This window comes from Netta rufina, assembly GCF_964035555.1.
Source record: "Netta rufina genome assembly, chromosome: 12".
Lineage (NCBI taxonomy): Eukaryota > Metazoa > Chordata > Aves > Anseriformes > Anatidae > Netta > Netta rufina.
In genome coordinates, this window is record NC_140135.1 from 12,158,126 (window position 1) to 12,174,557 (window position 16,432).

Below are 16,432 nucleotides of genomic sequence, written 5' to 3' on the forward strand. Positions count from 1 at the left end.
TGGCACCCTCGTGAAAAGCTGCAGCCAGAATTAGCAGCGTGGGGTTATACAGGTTTTCCTTTTGGGGGCGCCGCAGCCTAGAGGCACAGCCACCCCGAGCAGGTAGAGCAGCGCAGGCAGGCTGCACCGAGGGAGGGAGCGTCCCAAAGGCACAGTAAGGTAACAGTAAGACTGCTCATCAGTCCTGGTAGGGAACATCTGCCAGTCACGTTCCAGGTAAAAGCCCCAGGAACAGCCACATCCCCTTCACAAGGCAACAGAAGGGCTGATCAGCATTCTAGCCACCTTACTCGGCATTTTGCAGCGTGTAGTTACCTTAGCAAATTGACAGGTGAAAAACATCAAGCTCCTCACACTGTACCTACAGGTGTCGCAATCCCTCTGATAATCACCACTAAATACTGCCAGCTATTCATACAGATGATGCCGAACAGAAATAAAACAAGCAAAAGAAACAAGACCAGCAGCTGCAGTCTCTCTCCAATACAACTTACCAACCATGCCATTACAAGCTAATTATAAATATTCAATGAACAGCTGTAAACCAGTAAAAGCCTCCAGAATGACTTCATCTCTTTTAACAGGGTACCCACAGGCCAATTCATAATTTTTAAAAGCTCTGGTAACATCAGGCACCTGAAAATGTTTTCATCTTCCCTATTATTTCTCAGGTTTATAAGGCAGCTCCTTATGCTCTTACACGGTAACTTTCTCCCTCCTGAAGTCTCTTCCTAAACTCCCCCTTTCTGCTCCCTCCTTCCCAGTCTCACCTCAAGCTTCAATACAAGAGTGTAAGTCAGAGGACTCCTGTCCTTACAGATTCCCTCAGGTATTGCCTAAGATTAGTTGTTATTGTCACCACTGACACTTACAGTCCCTCAGCTTCCTGCCCCAGCAGAGTTCAGAGCCCCACAGGAAGGTCTGCATCCTACTCAGAGGCAACAGCAACGCGGAGCAGAGACAGACAGCTTTGTACCAGGCAGATCAGACACAGATTGAACTCTGCGCTCCCAGTGACTCACAGACAAGTCTTCCACTTCGCTTCTCTGCGCCTGCAATGTAGACATAACCTAGGTGCATCAGGACTTCCCTTATTTTACTCTTAAATGCTGAAGTTAAGGTTCTTATTCCAAAAGCCATACAAAACTCATTCTGTGACAAGAACTGTTAGAAAATTCCCAGGGGTTAACACCCTCTTTACAGAGCTACGCAAGAACAACTTTGACTCCAGAATCTGATGCTTGATTTACTTCAATACATACGTACACATTTTAGTAAAAAAAACAGAAGAGACAGCACACCAGATAAAAAAGGCTTAAAATCCACTTTAATAATAATGCATTCCTGTAACATTCCTCAGACAAACTCAAACTTGTTAGTGGGACAATTACAGCTTGTGTTCAAACAGTTTACACTAAATGAAAAATCTTGTAGTACTTCTACACAAAAGACAGGCAAGGTTAAGATTATACAAACATTTGTTTCAGTTAAATCTTCAGCATGAGATACAGTATCTTTGTCCAATAGATTGTACTTTACTACCAGTAAAAATAAACAGCGATACAACACATTATCAAAAAATTCATCCGAACAAGAGCCTTCCAGCCATTCCGGCTGCACATGACGGTCAACTACTTTAAAGAAACAGATGGTCCAGATAAAAAGAGTAACTACAAGTTAGGATAAAAAAAAAAAAAAAAGAAAAAAATGAACATAAAATCTCCCCAATTCACTACATGATGGATCATTTGGAGCTATGTAAATTTACAGAATCATGGGAGCTGCAAAGTACCCAGATGCTGCCCTAGTTCTCCAGAGACTTCTTCCCTGTGCTCTTAAGCAAGGTACGCTACACTAAAATTAAAAAATGCCAAGACAATTTTATCTCGTTTAGTCTCAGGGCTCCGGCTGCAAATAGGAAACCTGGAACGGTCAAAGCATTGAGGTCCTTGCCAGATTTTACCGTTACTGAACAACCACGGCAGCCTCCCAGAATTCATTTTCACATTGAAATTATAGGAATGCACCACATGAAATTTTCTAAAACCTTTACCAGTCAGACTGCACTCCCCTTTTCCTAGAGTGGCTTAACCAAAGCAGGCCCTAACGAACTAATTTGAACATCCACCCCCTGAGAAGAACCCTGTGTGGCCTGCCAAGATTCCTTTTCTCTTTGGGGCATGTGCAGGGGGCAGCTTAATCCTGTTAGTATCTGCGACGCTTGTTGGGGCCAAATTCCCCCCCTGGATTTCCTCTGTTGAAGGCAGGTGGGTTCCCACCCATCGCTCCGAGTCCTTCCATCGCGCTGCCCTGGCCGAAGCGATCTGCAGGTGGCGGTGGAGTCTTGTAACAAAGAGAAGTGCAGATGAGGCAGAAGGAAAAATAAAGAACAAACAGCAGTTAAAAGCCATTTGAGTAGATTCGAATCCTGTCAGGATCCCACAATTACAGTTCACCTTGCTATAAACCCTCCACCCTACCAAAACCAACCCCAAAGCCCCAAAACCAGGCTGATAGGACTGTTGTTACAGTTAAGCATTGTAGGATAAAGCCTCTTTCCCCACATAGCTTGGAGTCAAGCAAACTGGAAAACAGCTTATGTCATCCCCACAGTAGCGCCTTGCTGTGGAGCACACGAGAAATGCAGTCTGGGAAAGGAATTTCACGCTTCCACCATATTCCCCCACCCAAACTGAATGTAAACGAGGAGCAGCATACTCATAACACAGCAGTGTCACAATCCAGGTGTATGCAACGCTACAATTCCAAGGTAAGTCTGAGATACTCGTCTTGTGCCTTGGTCATATCCTGTCACTTCCATTCCTTTGGCTCTCCCATCTCCCAGCTAGAGCAGTGCTATTGCACAGCCTCTTCCTTCCAGCACGGAGACGAGATGAAAGGGTAATTCAGCTTGGAAGGTACCTTAGGAGATCCCTCGTCCAACCTCCTGCTCAAAGCTGAGTCAGCTCTGAGGCAGATACGTGGCAGACATGTGCTTCCACAAAATACTGTGCAGCCACCGCATCTTCCTTCCCCCTCAACATCAGACTCATGGGTTCCATTCATTCTTCATCCACACGTTTACATTACTACATACTATTTACAGCATAATACAGCACTCCTTCCATCTTTTTCCCTTCCCAATAGATGAAGGACTCTAAGCAATTGTGGACTTTCCCTGTAGGACACATTACATCACATTAGGGAAGTCACTGCAGTCACTAACCAACTGGAGCAAACATGCAAAGCAAGTGCTACGTACATGAATAAAGAGCTGGAACACACTGAACTAGTACCACAAATTAAGCAGTCTAGCCAGGATAAAGATTTTCCAAAATAACTCTACGCATGTATCTGTCCATTAAAGAAGCAGCTTACTGCTTTTTGGTCTAAGTGGCATTACTTCATTATCCTGATCTGAACTCCTTCCCCTTTCCATTCCTCTCTTCACCTTCTCCCCCATAAATTTCCTTGCGTAGTACACGTTCCTTGAACCACAGCCTCTCTACTGTCCCTACCAGTCAGGTAAAAAAGCTCACAGCCAAATAAAACTGTTCTTTATGACAAAAAGACTTCCATGAAGCAGTCATGCTAGATTAAGAATTATGAAGGTTTGCAGGAAAATTGCTCATTACACCAAGTACTAGGAACTGCTGAAGAAGAACTTTCAGGACAAACCTGAATATGACTGCTGCTGTTTCTGCAACTGATCCTGTATGAGATTGCATCCTCTGACAGATAGGATCAACAAGCAAAGAAGCCATCACCTATTGTAAAGCTCTGCAGTGAAGCTGTAACTGTGCATAACCAAAGCTTGAATTCTTTAGAGGCATCCCTCTCCTGAGTTCAGCTACCAGATCATCCCCACACCCACAACACTTGCTTTACTAGACTTAATTTTACTTGCAAACTAAGGAAACTCCCAACTGAAAGTTACAAGCGGCAGTCACCAACTTTCACAGCGATATTCATTTTCTATTCCTTCCATTACTTTCATAAAAACCGTAACAAACAGCAAGCAATTCAGTTCTTTCATGTTGACAAGTTACCTCTCACCACAGTAAGTACATGCAGACCCTGAGCTCGCGGTTTCCACATTAGATGTGACACCTTCAACAACTCCTCCAGCAGTATGAAGTAGCACTCCATTTCACATTTATAACAAGCTAAAACACGCCACTACCATTCACCAACTAAATCACTAACGCAGCAACCATAATTCCTGTCTAAACACCCTTGTTTTTCAATTTATCCCACTAGTAGCTCAATAACCTTTAAGTTAGAGAGTATTCTTAAAAGCATTTTTTCCTCCCAATCCCATGGAAGTTTAATAAATGGGCTTTTTGCAAGCTGGTCACAGCATGTTGAATGAAGTCTGTACAGCTACTAAATGTTTTATGGCAACCTATTTCAGTTCACTACCAGTACTGGAATTAAATATATTAATTAATTTCTCATCTCACTATTACAGAAACAGAGACAAGTTCTGTGTTTTCTAAGAAAAAAAAAAAAAAAACAAAAAAAACACAAGCCAACTTTTAAAATCTTTTAAGAAGGATTTCTAATAAACAGAACTTCTAGATTTCCATTACTTGTATTTGAAAATTAGGTTTGTATTTAGAATTTTCCTTAGGGCTTTCTCTTTAGAATTCTTTGGTGACATATATTCAATGATGAGGATGCCTAAAAAGGTTTTGAGCTGTCTAAGGTCCATCAGGGTGGGGATGACTGTGGATGGATGGGGTGTAAAGCTGAGGAACTGTCTGGTCATACAGCTTTGTAGATGGAATGTCAGCCTTGAGTTTTGCCAATCAAGCATTTAAACTTCCTTTGCCCTACAAGAAGAGTCACAGAGACCCTTTGCAGACAAAAGCTACTGTTTAAAATTCAATTAAATGTAAAAATTAAAAAAGGCAAATAAGCAAGCATAAACTTCACTGATTCTTTGTTATTTACTTCCTAAGCAAATCAGCTGAACTCATTTTTGCATACTTATTACCATATTCCTTTTAGCATAGAAGAGTATTGTTTTAAAAAACTAGTGATGGACAGAACATTCCTGAAAGCTTGGCTTTATGCCAGCAAGAACATAACATCTCCAGATACTCTCACTCAAAGCGCTTTCCAATATGCCATTTAAAAAACAACCATGTAGTATCGGTTGATTGCTAAGATCCTTCTAATAAAGGTTTTAGCATCTTCAAAGTAAAGAAAGAAGAAAGAAGTATTAGACTTGGCTCAATTTCAAAAATACCAACTAACATCGAGGCAAGATTAACTTCACAGCAGGTCTAGGGTGACAAACAAGACTCAACTTTAGCAGTGTCCTCCTTAACAAGGGAAACACCACAATCTACATTTGAAAGGTGTGCAGGAAAAGCAGATGGAGATACATTACCATTCCCATGGCTCCGTCAGGTATCATAGCTCCAGGACCAGCTGCAGGAGGCGCAGCAGCTGGGACGTTGGTACCACCCATAGCTCCTCTATTGTTCATGCCAATGGTACCTGGAAAAGAACCAGAAAAACCATGAACCAGGACAACCACAAAACACCACATAAGCTCCCTGCAGGATTATATCCTAGGACAGAGTTCTAATCTATTAACCACCAGTGCACTACCAGGTCAAGACAAACTGATCTTGCATTCCACTATTATCTGAAACCTCAGCAGGTTCTAATGCTCACTGTCTTTGTTAAGCACTAAGCCTGATGGTCTTTCCACTCACTGTTGTGCATGTGGCCTCAAACTCTAGGTCATGTAGCCAAAATATGGAAATCTAGTAATTGAGATTTCTTTCTGGAATCAAGGCCTAGTACCACATGTTGTACCAGCTTCCGTATCACTACAAACTTCTTAACCACATTATGGCTCTAACAGCAATTTCAACCACCTTCTGCTTACTGAACTTTTGCGTACGTACAGCACTGCCTCATACCCATACATTTCCTGTCATATGACAGCTTCCTGTCACTGAAATGGGAGAAAGTTACTATGATGGTTTCTAAATAAGGAGCTGATAAAATACAACAGCTAAAAAAACAAAAACAAAAACAACACGTGGATTTTGCAGAGGACATAAATGTGCACAAGAATTAAGAAGACTACAAAAAATTCTTACCTCCCATACCCATCTGCCCCATTCGCATGTCTGGTGGCTCCCTCTGGAAAAGAGATGCTCATTTCAAATGATAAAGATCCAAGTATTTTGTAATGTAATTACACAAATTCATTGAGATCTGGGGCTTTATTACCGGATAGAATTACTGGGTAAATTTCAAAAGCAGATCTGAGCTACTGCTATTAACTGCTGAACAAACAGCTCTTATTTAAAGCGTCTCATTCTGCAAGACAATATTCAACAGCAAAGCAATCCTGGTACAGCATCAAGCCACAAAGCTGTGTGTGCAGATTTTACCAAAGAGCAGCATAAAGTTATCCAATACCTGGATGGAAAGATCTGCTGAGCAGCAGTAACACATTGGAAAAAATTAGTTTTTATTACTTCCTCAGTGTAGCTAAGTAGCTTTTCCTGCTGAAAGGAATGCAAGCTTACACAACAAACATGCAGCACTGGATCATTTCCAGACTTCCAGCTAGTGAACGTCAGGCACACACCACAGATCTCCCTTGCTGAAAAACTGGAAGCACCTCCTCACCAGTGAGGATACTGCTTTTCCAGGATGGGAACTGAACAGATGTCACTCGATTTCACCTGTAGTCTCAGTGCCACTATTTATCAGATGAAGGCACTATTACTTAGAGAACTCAGGAGTTCTGCTAGGTAATATTTGCATTTAGAGGTCAGTCACAGTTTTGATCTTTTGTCTTTACAGTTAGCTGTTTTGCTTAGCAGCCAATTTTTTTTTTTGCTAAAATGCATAAGCAATTGTCACCCAGTTGCACTGGCATTATTATAGCATCTCCATAGCATGAGAGCTGGTTCACAACAGAAAATTGCCGGGACTGAAAATGAACTGCAAACAGCTCATTACAGAGCTAGCATTACTGCTATTAAAAAGCAGGCTATCACACATTTTACATTCCAAAGAAGTGCTTGACCAACACAGACTTTCAAGTATAAGCAAATTATTGTGCCTGCAGCAGTGTCTCGAGCTGGGATCGTTCCACCTGAGGAAGACTAAGAACGACTGCAGGCTAGGGATATAGCTGGATACACGACCACAACAGGGCTCTGCAACAGTACTTCAGAAGAGTACATCTTTGTTACTACTCTTAGAATATAATTAGTTAGCATACATTCTTCTGAACAGCAAGACAGCCACTGAGGACAGCAGTGGGACAGTAACTGTGTTAATTTACATTTTCCAGACAAAATGTTATTAAGACAGACAGGAGTCTATAACTGGCTGTAGAATGCATTGAACAGGTGCGTAGAGTCCCTCAACCAACACATTAAGCATCCACTGGAAGCCCTGTGCTAGGGAAGAGAAAAAAATCTAAAATCCATCTCCAGATGGAATGGAAAGGTAGGAATATTCATACCGCATCAGTGAAGTTCCCCTTGAAGCCTTCCTGCTGGCGTCTCATCATCTCTTCTTGTTGCCTTCTCATTTCCTCCTCACGGCGCCTGCGTTCTTCCTCTTGCCTGCAAAGAAGTGGCAAGGATGCTCAGCACAACACAAAGTGACCACTTGCATCAGAGCGTTGTAGTGCTGCCTAGTGGGCTCTTGTTTTGGAAACCTACAACTTGGAAAGCATTATTCTGCTGAGGTTGTGAAATATCAGGCACCTCATGACGAAAGCAAACATCTACGAGCAGGACATTTTCAACACTGAATTTTAAGGAGTTCATTATAGAACTCAACCTGAGCACACCCACATACACAGCCGCTCTCAAGTACATGCTGACTACATTATACTGCGTGTAACGCATAGAAGCCAGACAGTTCTCTAGCCCCTCGTATTACAGAAGTAATCTGGAGATCTTCCTGGAGTTTCTCACAATGACCCCGAGACAAGGAAGAGCCAGAAGGGAGAGAGAAATCTCTGAGACTAAGTTACCTCTCAAAGGAGAGGATAGATGCTAAAATGGGGTTTTCCAACCTGCAGCACTAAAGCCACTGCACAAAGATCCTGACTTTTGTATCTGCCTCGGTCAAGGAGCTAAACTGAGACACAGAACTGTAAAAAAAAAAAAAAAACAAACAAAAAACCCCAAATACTAGTCAGTGTCCTTCAACGTCAGCAGAAGAAACTCCTAACTCCATCTTAAACCAAGCGTACACTCTCACTATGAACAAAAAGGCCCAAAACAACAGCTACTCTTTAGGTAGCAATTAAATTGTCACCCTGAACAATAAGTGAACTGAAGAAGTGCTTTGTTCCATAACGTTATGGAACAGTTTAGAACCTGCCACCTTACCTGATTTCCAACTGTTTACGTTTTTGTACTTCTTGGTTATGTAATTCTTCCATCCTCCTCAGTTCTTCCTGGCGTCTCATTAAATCTATATAACATAACAGTTAAAAAAATAAAATAAAATCAACCTTGTCTCCTCTACCACCTCCCATCAGTTCCTGAATTAGAACCACAGCACAAAGGAGAGTAAGACAATGGAACTTCCAGCAATACAGCAACATCTGTTTGTTTGTTGCTGTCACAGTCGGTTAAAAGTCAAGCAGCTTTGCCGTAGCCCAACCTCAGTGGGCTCTGGCCAGTCTGAGCTACCCACCCTGGGTGCTGAAGGGCCCTGTTCTGATTATCCTTGGTTGGTACCTTGCCGCATGAGCATAACTTGGTGCTCATGGCGAGCTGCTTCCATTTCCATTTCCAGCTTCTCTCGAGCTTCCTTGATGTTGCGGTCTACCTGTTCTTGCTGCTGCTTCTCCATTTCTATTAGAGCCTTCCAGCGCATGGCATATTCATACTCAAAGCTGCCAGGCTGTGCGAATCGAGGAGGCTGCTCACGCTCCCTGTCAAGCAAGGAAGACGTAGTGAATGCTTCAACACAGCAAAGAGGATCTAAGAAAAATACAGTATGTGTGTAAATGCAATGGCAGAGCCTTCTGACAGTTAGAAACACATCTCACTGTAATAGATAAATCACCGCGTACACTTTTTTGCACAAATAGCTGTGCCTGAGATACCACTTTGTCTGTTCCTCAGGATGCATTCTACTGAAAGGAGAAACTTAGACAAAAAACTGTGTCCTGTCCTCACTCACACCCAGCAACAACACTGCACTCCTAACACACCAAGATACTGGGCAAAAGACATTTAGAAATACTCTCAACAGAAACAGCTCCCGCTGCACAACTCATGAACAAGTTCACTCCAGAAACATACCCAGCCCAAACACGCACGCTTACCTCACTGGTTTCTGCAGCCCCCGCAACCGGAGCATGTGACTGCTCCTAACACAGCCCCCGGGCTCCTGAAGCTCTCATCCTCCCTGCTTCATTCAACATTCATGACCTCACATGCTGTACTAATACCCAGTGCTCTAATCACATGGCAGCTGTTTACTGTGGGAAGTCCTCAAATACCGTGGCCTTACACCTGGATAGCTCTACGATGCCTCACTGCTGTTCACATCATCCGAACCATTTTCACTGTGAGCTCGTCTCTTTCCTCCACAGACTGTCCCTAACACCTCGAGCATAGAATTTACATCTTTTGTTTCAGGTTCTCATCCCAGCAAGGGGAAAGCACACATTATCTCAAACTGACACCAATTTTTATCCCAACAATGGAAGCAGACAAACACAACAAAATATGTGGAGCCTGCCAGCCTTATCCAGCAGACTGGATCCAAACCCACTGCTTTCTTTCAGCTAACCAATTTCAAGGGAACAGCGTAAGCCATTCTTTTTCTGGAGTCAGGTCACGTATTCAGAAAAAAGGAGGACCTCTAGAAGCCCTGATGAGCCAACCCTCCTAAGGCTCAGGCACTAGCCCATACCCCGGAGCCCCCAGGCAGTCTCATCTTGTGTCTTATGGCAGCCACATACTTGTGATATTGCTGGTTTTTGATGACCAGTTTCTCTGGTAGTCCCTCTTCATCATCATACTGATCCATGGGCTCCACAGTGACAGGCCGAGGGAATCTGTGAAGAAAAAATGAGGTGCTTTGAGGATAATTCAGGAATGAGCTTGCAGTGTAGGAAAGCCTGTGTGCTATGTCTGAACCTATGAAATATTGCTTTTAGCACTGCTCAAAGAAATTGAGTGCAGCCAGGGTTCTGAAGCAAAGTGAAAACAGTAATTACTTTTCACAGCGTTTTTTTTTCCACCCCCCTTTAGACTAGGAGCTGAACTGTTAATTGAAAATCTTGTTGAATCCAAACCAAAACTGTACTCAAAGAAGAATGCTTTCAGTTACTTGTTTAAATTAACAGCTTCTTTGGAAACTTGACTTCCTGGAGTAGGCACAGCACAGTAGTACCGGAGTCTGTTTTTTTCACCCCTTTCCTCCCTTGCTTCATGAGCAACCACAGGCTGCACAAGCTCTTTTTACAACAGTCTAAAGCGAGGAGTAACACTGCTCTTCACTGGAGATCCCTGGCTGCATCACTTGTATTCTCTTGGTGAGACCACCGCTTCCCGTTACTGCCAAACAGCGGTGCTCTGCAAGTTCCTGGTGGGCCCTGCCTCAATTTCCCAAATAATCCTCTGGCACACTTTGCAACACAGACGCTGAGCACGTGTGCTTCTGTGTGCAAAACAGAACTACTTAGCAGAAGTGTCCCCATCTCTGCAACAAGTCCCCAGCACAGCACTGACACTGCTCACACCCTCAGCGCAAAGCAGCGTCACAATTCAGCTTTAGCTCCTTAATCCATTTGCCATAGCTGGGGGAGTGACAAGCATGCCATGCCAAGGAGCAAGCAGTGCCCAAACTCCAACAGGAAGGCAGGACGTGAGAGGCTGAGGGTCCACAACACAGCTTTTCACTTTTGTGTGTTACTAATCGTCTCATTTTCCAACGTGACCCAGTCTATTCCAAGCAGTTTATCCATCCGCTACTGTCACAAACTAGGACAAAGCAGAACAGCTTCAATCAAAACCAAACCTTGGGTAGAAATAAGCACCACACTGTTTTGCTGTCCCAGATGTCAAAAGCTGATGTGCAGACAGCCAGAGAAAGAGTGAATGTTGCCCCCAGGTGCTCTCAGTTATACACTGGTAGTGCTTAGCTTTGCATGCTCACTTTTCAAATGTTGTTTTCATGATTCTTTCAGGCTGTATAGTTCTGAGTCAGCAAAAGGGCACAAAGTAAATAATCCCAAGAAACTAAAATAGCCCAAAAGCTCCCTACCAGCAACCCTACTGCAGAGCACTACACATTGCTGGCTACTCCCAAAGTCTCTCAGGCAGGAAAATAGCAATGAAAAAAAAGAAAGCTGCTTTTTGAACCTGAACGTGCTGTGTACTGCCATGCCATATGCAGCCTCTTCCCAAAAAGGAGCAGGGCGAGAAGCACAAAGCTTTAAAAAATTAATAATAAAACACTTCCTGAAATCGGGGTTATATTGCTAATTTCTAAATTCTAAGAGCATGCATACAAAATATACTTTACTATTTTTCACTCAAAACAGACCCTAAATGGTTCCCCTAGCTATTAAAGCAACAAGGCATGCTCTGTGGAAGCTACTTGGAATTAATCATTTGCTTGTGCATGTTCACATAATTATCCAGGAATACACTTTGTTGCTTTACGATATCCAAGCAAAGGGAGAACAAGCTTCTGAGCAAAAAAAAACCCAAACAACCCAGTGCATCTGATCCGCTTCCCAAACACCTCGTGCCCCAGAAGGTGGATCAGCACTGCACCCAGCAGCACACCCCACCGAGTGTGGCCCCATCCCTAGACTCAGTGTGCACAATTAACGCACTCGAGCTTTGTTTCCAGCCAATGGATGGGTCTCCGATACAGCTTCTGTTTCTTAGAAGCTGCTTTAATTGCCCTAAGGCAGCTTTAGTGAGAAAGAGTTTACTGGACAGCCTTACGCTGACCCCACGTGCAGCTTCCCAGAAGGAAGCTTTGAGTTTCGGCACAGACTTGCTCTTAGCCTCACTCTTGTTGGAAAGGAAGCTCGGTTCTCCCCGGGCAAAGCGCCTCCTGCCCTGCTACACCAAGAAATGTCGCTCACAAGCCAACGCCACCCACCAGCCTGCACACAACAGCACAGCAATTCTCGCCCTCCGCACTTACGTAGTCAGCAGGAAAGACCCATCACTACATCTATCCAGGGCTTTCCTAGCAGCAGGCTTCCCTGAGAACTCCACAATGCCTTTTCCAGAGGATCGTCCTCTGTCATCCACAATAACCACAGCCCTTTCCACCTGGCCAAACACTGAGAAGGCTTCCTCCAGGAGCTCATTGGACACAAACTGAGGCAGGTTCCTGACTGTCAGCGATGCGCTGTGGCATGCAAAACGCACTCTTAGCTGCTTCCCACGGAGAGGCATGTTGTCTAATTCCACCTTTGCAATCTCTGCCAGAGTGCGAGTTTCCTGAAGATAAAAAAAGTCATCATTAAAACTCTCAATGCAGCATGGAATCAGCTACGTACACAACAGAGTCACAAGCGTTATTTCCCCTGAACAAGTACTTCACAGAGAGGAACAGATAAACCTCCCACAGCGTGTTAAAAAATGCCCTGACCAATCACAGCTGTTCTCCATTACCAGTGACTTTACCTGAATACACACGTAGAAAGTTTGGAGGAGGAAAAAGAAATGTATCGGACATAAGCCTAATCCGACAGCCAGTGAAAACTAAGCAAACGATGATCATTATCTATCAGATATATCAGTATATTAAGGCTACAGAACGAGTTGCTCTTTTTTCTTTTAAAAAAATAAATGCATTAAAAACCTCATGCTCCAGCCACTGTTATTGGGGCTTTCTGAGATGTAGCACCTGAGCCAATAACGTCTGAGAACCACGGCACCATGTCAGTAACCACACCTCAGTGTGATCGCTTGGAGCTTCTCCCCTGCCACAAGAGCACTCATCACCCCAGCAATACCGAGGGATTACCTACGGTCACAGAAATGTCTCATTCACATCCTCCCAGGAGATGTCTACCTGGTCTGTAACAGCATCAGGTGCGTGTTTTCCTTCTCTTTTCTCTCAGCTGATTCCAGAACGCCTTTACCAGGTATCTCATAAACCCTGCCACACGCTGCCCCAACTGACATTCCTTCCTATACCAGGCTCTAGACAAATCGCTTGTAGAAGCTGATCCGTGACTGTAATCCAGGTCACTTAAAATCAACAGTGGGCTTAATTATCTGAAGATACCTGAACATTTACTAATTTACTACTTCCAGTTAGCAGCACTCCTCTAGCATAGGTCACTGCCACAAAAACATGCCTAAGGTAGCAAGTCACTCACCAGCCTGATAAAGCCAAAGCCTTTGTCCTTGTGTATGAAGACTTCCCCTGCCTTGCCATACTTCTCAAACAACTTTCTCATCTCTTCCTCTGTAATGTCTGGGGGCAGATTCCCCACAAACAGGCGGCTTCTCTGAGTGAAGGTCTTTTCACCGGGTTTCCGGAAATTCTTCAGGTCAATAGTCAGGCCTTCATCTGAGGGGAATAAGGTACACAGCTGCTCTACAGTTGGGGGGATAAATTCTATTAGGTTTCATCACAGTGAACGCAGAGACATAGGACAATACAGGTAATACCACCCCTTTGCTTAGACCTCAAACCTCCCCAGCCATCTCTACAGCAACGAGAGGATTTTCCTTCAGAATGGTCACTCGGGCTTCAGCTTTTGGGTAACTGCTCAAGATAACCGACCCACAATAAAATCTGTGGTCACAATATGAAGTTTTGCTATTACAACCTGAATAAGGACAGGAAAGCTGCAGCTTGGCCAGCAATCAGATTTTTACTGAGGGGAAGAAAAAAAAGTTTTTAAAAAATATGCAAAAAAAAAAAAAGAGTTAATTTTGCCCAGACAGGTAACATTTTAATTGGCTGGTATTCTATGAGATGGGATTTGGGTTCCAAATTGAAGAGAAGACTGGAATGGCAAAAATAGAAAAATAAAACTAAGAATAGCCACATAGGTAAAACCTCAAAAATTAAAAAAAAATCTATGTTCAGTAAGTAATGCTACATCTACACTAACAAATGGGACTTGTTACAGCAACCCCCTCAATCCCCCACGTGCACAATTCACTTTAGCCCACAGTTTAGCTGAAGCCCAGCACGATCCGGAAGCCCTGCTACAGGCGGACGGCTTCATGACCTCTTTACCTCCCTCCGTCCCCTTTTCTTAAAGGGACCCAAAACCTCCCTGCACAGCAAGCTGTAAAAAGCAATTCCGCTTTTTTGTTTTGTTTTGCTTCCGTCTTTTGTTCCCTTTCCAGTTTTTCCTCTCTTTTATTTGACCCAAGCAGCAGATCCATTCCTATCCGATCTGCTTTGCACAGGATCCACCTCAGGGCCACGTGTCTGCAGTAAACTCAAGTGGTTCGATTCAGACTACAAAGCAGGGTTCTAACCAGGAAGAGCTATTCATGCAAAGGCAACTGTTAAGGACAGGCCTTTCGTGAGTACAAGCACACCTCCACAGCTAACTCTTAAAAAAAAAATCGTGCTGACAGCATACAGAAGGGTAGCGTAAGGACAGTGAGTGATTTACTGCACACCGCTCAGTCACAGCTCAGTCACTCGGGTGAAGCGTTTGTCTTGCAAACGACTCCAGGTTGTTACCACAAGTATTCGGGGGTCAATTGCAAGGCCTGCAAATACCCTAAGCGGGACTTAGGGCAGCATTAACCAGCATCGCTGCTCCACCTTAAGCAGATCCCCTCAGAAGAGTCTGAGCTACAGGCTGTCACTCCGAGCTGATCCCTTGGAGAACACAACAATGCTGCTCTTGTGCTGTATTGTTCCCAACCTGACTGGAAACAAACTCGTCGGCCACCCTTTTCTGTGATCTCCCATGAACCTGTTTAGCAGGATCGCTTAATGAAAATGCCCGTGAATTTTACACTAGCCAAGCATCTGCATGTGGGCGCACTTAAACATGCAGCCGAGAGCGAAAACCACAGAGGAGCCGTGCATAAGGAACACAGCCAGAAGTGCATTTAGCTCAGGAAAAAGCCTTCGAGAGAGCCAGCAAAGCGCACATGCAACTTTTATCCTCTTTTGTTTTGAAAAGTCGGCAGCGAGACTTCGAAAACAAAAGAAAATAAAACAAAAGAGATTTTTAACATAAGCAGAGAACTTTCCCTCTGTCTGGAGGCGGGAGCGGCAGCGCCCTGACTCCCCGGCTGCGAACCATCCGGTTGGATCAGCCGCAGCCCCAGGAGCCTTCAGACGGCAATCCCTCCTCCTGCCCCCCGAGCAGCAGAGCCGCGACCCGCGTCCGTTACGGAGCCGAGCAGCGCCCTGAGCCGCAGCAGGCGGCGCCGCCTGCCCCACCGCGCCCCGGCTCGGCGCAGGAGGCCCCGCGGGCCGCGCCTCGCAGCCGCACTCACTCTGGCTGTTGGCCTGCTGCCCGTTGGCGGGCCCGGCGGGCGGCGGGTGCGGCGGGTGCTGGTGCTGCTTCCGCGGCGCGTGGTTCTGCTTCTCCATGCCGAAGCCCTTGTTGCCCTGCATCTTCCCCACCTGCGGGGGCACAACGCGAGGCTCAGCACGGGGAGGGGAGCGGGGGGGGGGGGCACGGGCCCGGCCTCACCGGGACCCCCCCCCACTCCCCCACACCCCCTCCGCCCGCCTCAGGGGCCGCGCGTGGCGGCGGGGCGGGGCCCGCTGAGGCGCGGGGCGGCCCCGAGGCGGCCCTGAGGCGGCCGCGGCCTCACCTGGCGGCGCCGGGGCGGCTCGCGGCCTGCTGGGCCCGCTGCAGCCCGGAGCCGAACGCGCGCGCGGCCGGAACTGGCGCAACCTACCCCGCCGCTCCCGCCGCCCGCCCGCCCATTGGCCGCCCCGCCGCGCTGCCCCGCGCTCCTATTGGCCGCCTCCCCCGTCACTCACCGGCCGGCCGCGGCGGGGCGGGCCGAGGCGGGCGTGCGGCCCTCTGCGCGGCGCCGATTGGCCGCGAGGCGGCGGCGGCCCGCCGCGTGCGCCGCCAATCAGCGCGGCGGGCATCAGGCTGGGTTGAGAGGCGAGCGAGGGGACAAAGGAGCCGAGCGAGCCGCCGGCGGCCGCCGCGCAGGCGCAGTGAGGGCCGGGCGCCGCGCAGGCGCGGTGGGGACGGGAGGGAGGGGAGGGAGGGAGGGGAGGGGAGGGGAGGGTGCCCGCGCTGCCTCTTAAAGGGGCCGCGTCCCGCTCCGAGCGCGTGCAGCGCCGTGCGCGCCCCCGCCCCGCAGTGCCCGCGCGCGCGCGTGCACGGGGCCGGCGGCGGCGGGAAGGGCGTGAGGGGAGCGCGGGGGGGCGGGGCGTGGGGGTGGGGGGGGCGAAGCCTCGTGAGGGGGGCGTGAGGGGCACCGAGGGGGGGGGC

General features: G+C 46.5%; 1 protein-coding gene across 3 annotated transcripts; it reads right to left on the reverse strand.

Annotated features, from left to right (window-relative positions):
- Positions 1–1,298: 1,298 nt before the first annotated feature.
- Positions 1,299–16,101, reverse strand: NONO (non-POU domain containing octamer binding). 3 transcript variants are annotated; one of them, XM_084293874.1, is made up of 11 exons: positions 15,967–16,101; positions 15,471–15,600; positions 13,370–13,563; positions 12,181–12,482; positions 9,977–10,072; positions 8,742–8,938; positions 8,388–8,472; positions 7,508–7,610; positions 6,123–6,165; positions 5,399–5,508; positions 1,299–2,343 (listed from the first exon to the last, which is right to left on the reverse strand). In XM_084293874.1, the coding sequence occupies exons 1-11, from the start codon at positions 16,078–16,080 to the stop codon at positions 2,206–2,208; spliced, it is 1,512 nt and encodes a 503-aa protein (XP_084150000.1). In that variant the 5' UTR covers positions 16,081–16,101; the 3' UTR covers positions 1,299–2,205. The 3 variants fall into 3 exon arrangements, with proteins under 3 accessions (XP_084150000.1, XP_084149999.1, XP_084150001.1); XM_084293873.1 differs by having other exon boundaries at positions 13,370–13,590; XM_084293875.1 differs by lacking the exon at positions 15,967–16,101 and adding an exon at positions 15,795–15,880 and having other exon boundaries at positions 13,370–13,590.
- Between the last annotated feature and the right edge of the window lie 331 nt (positions 16,102–16,432).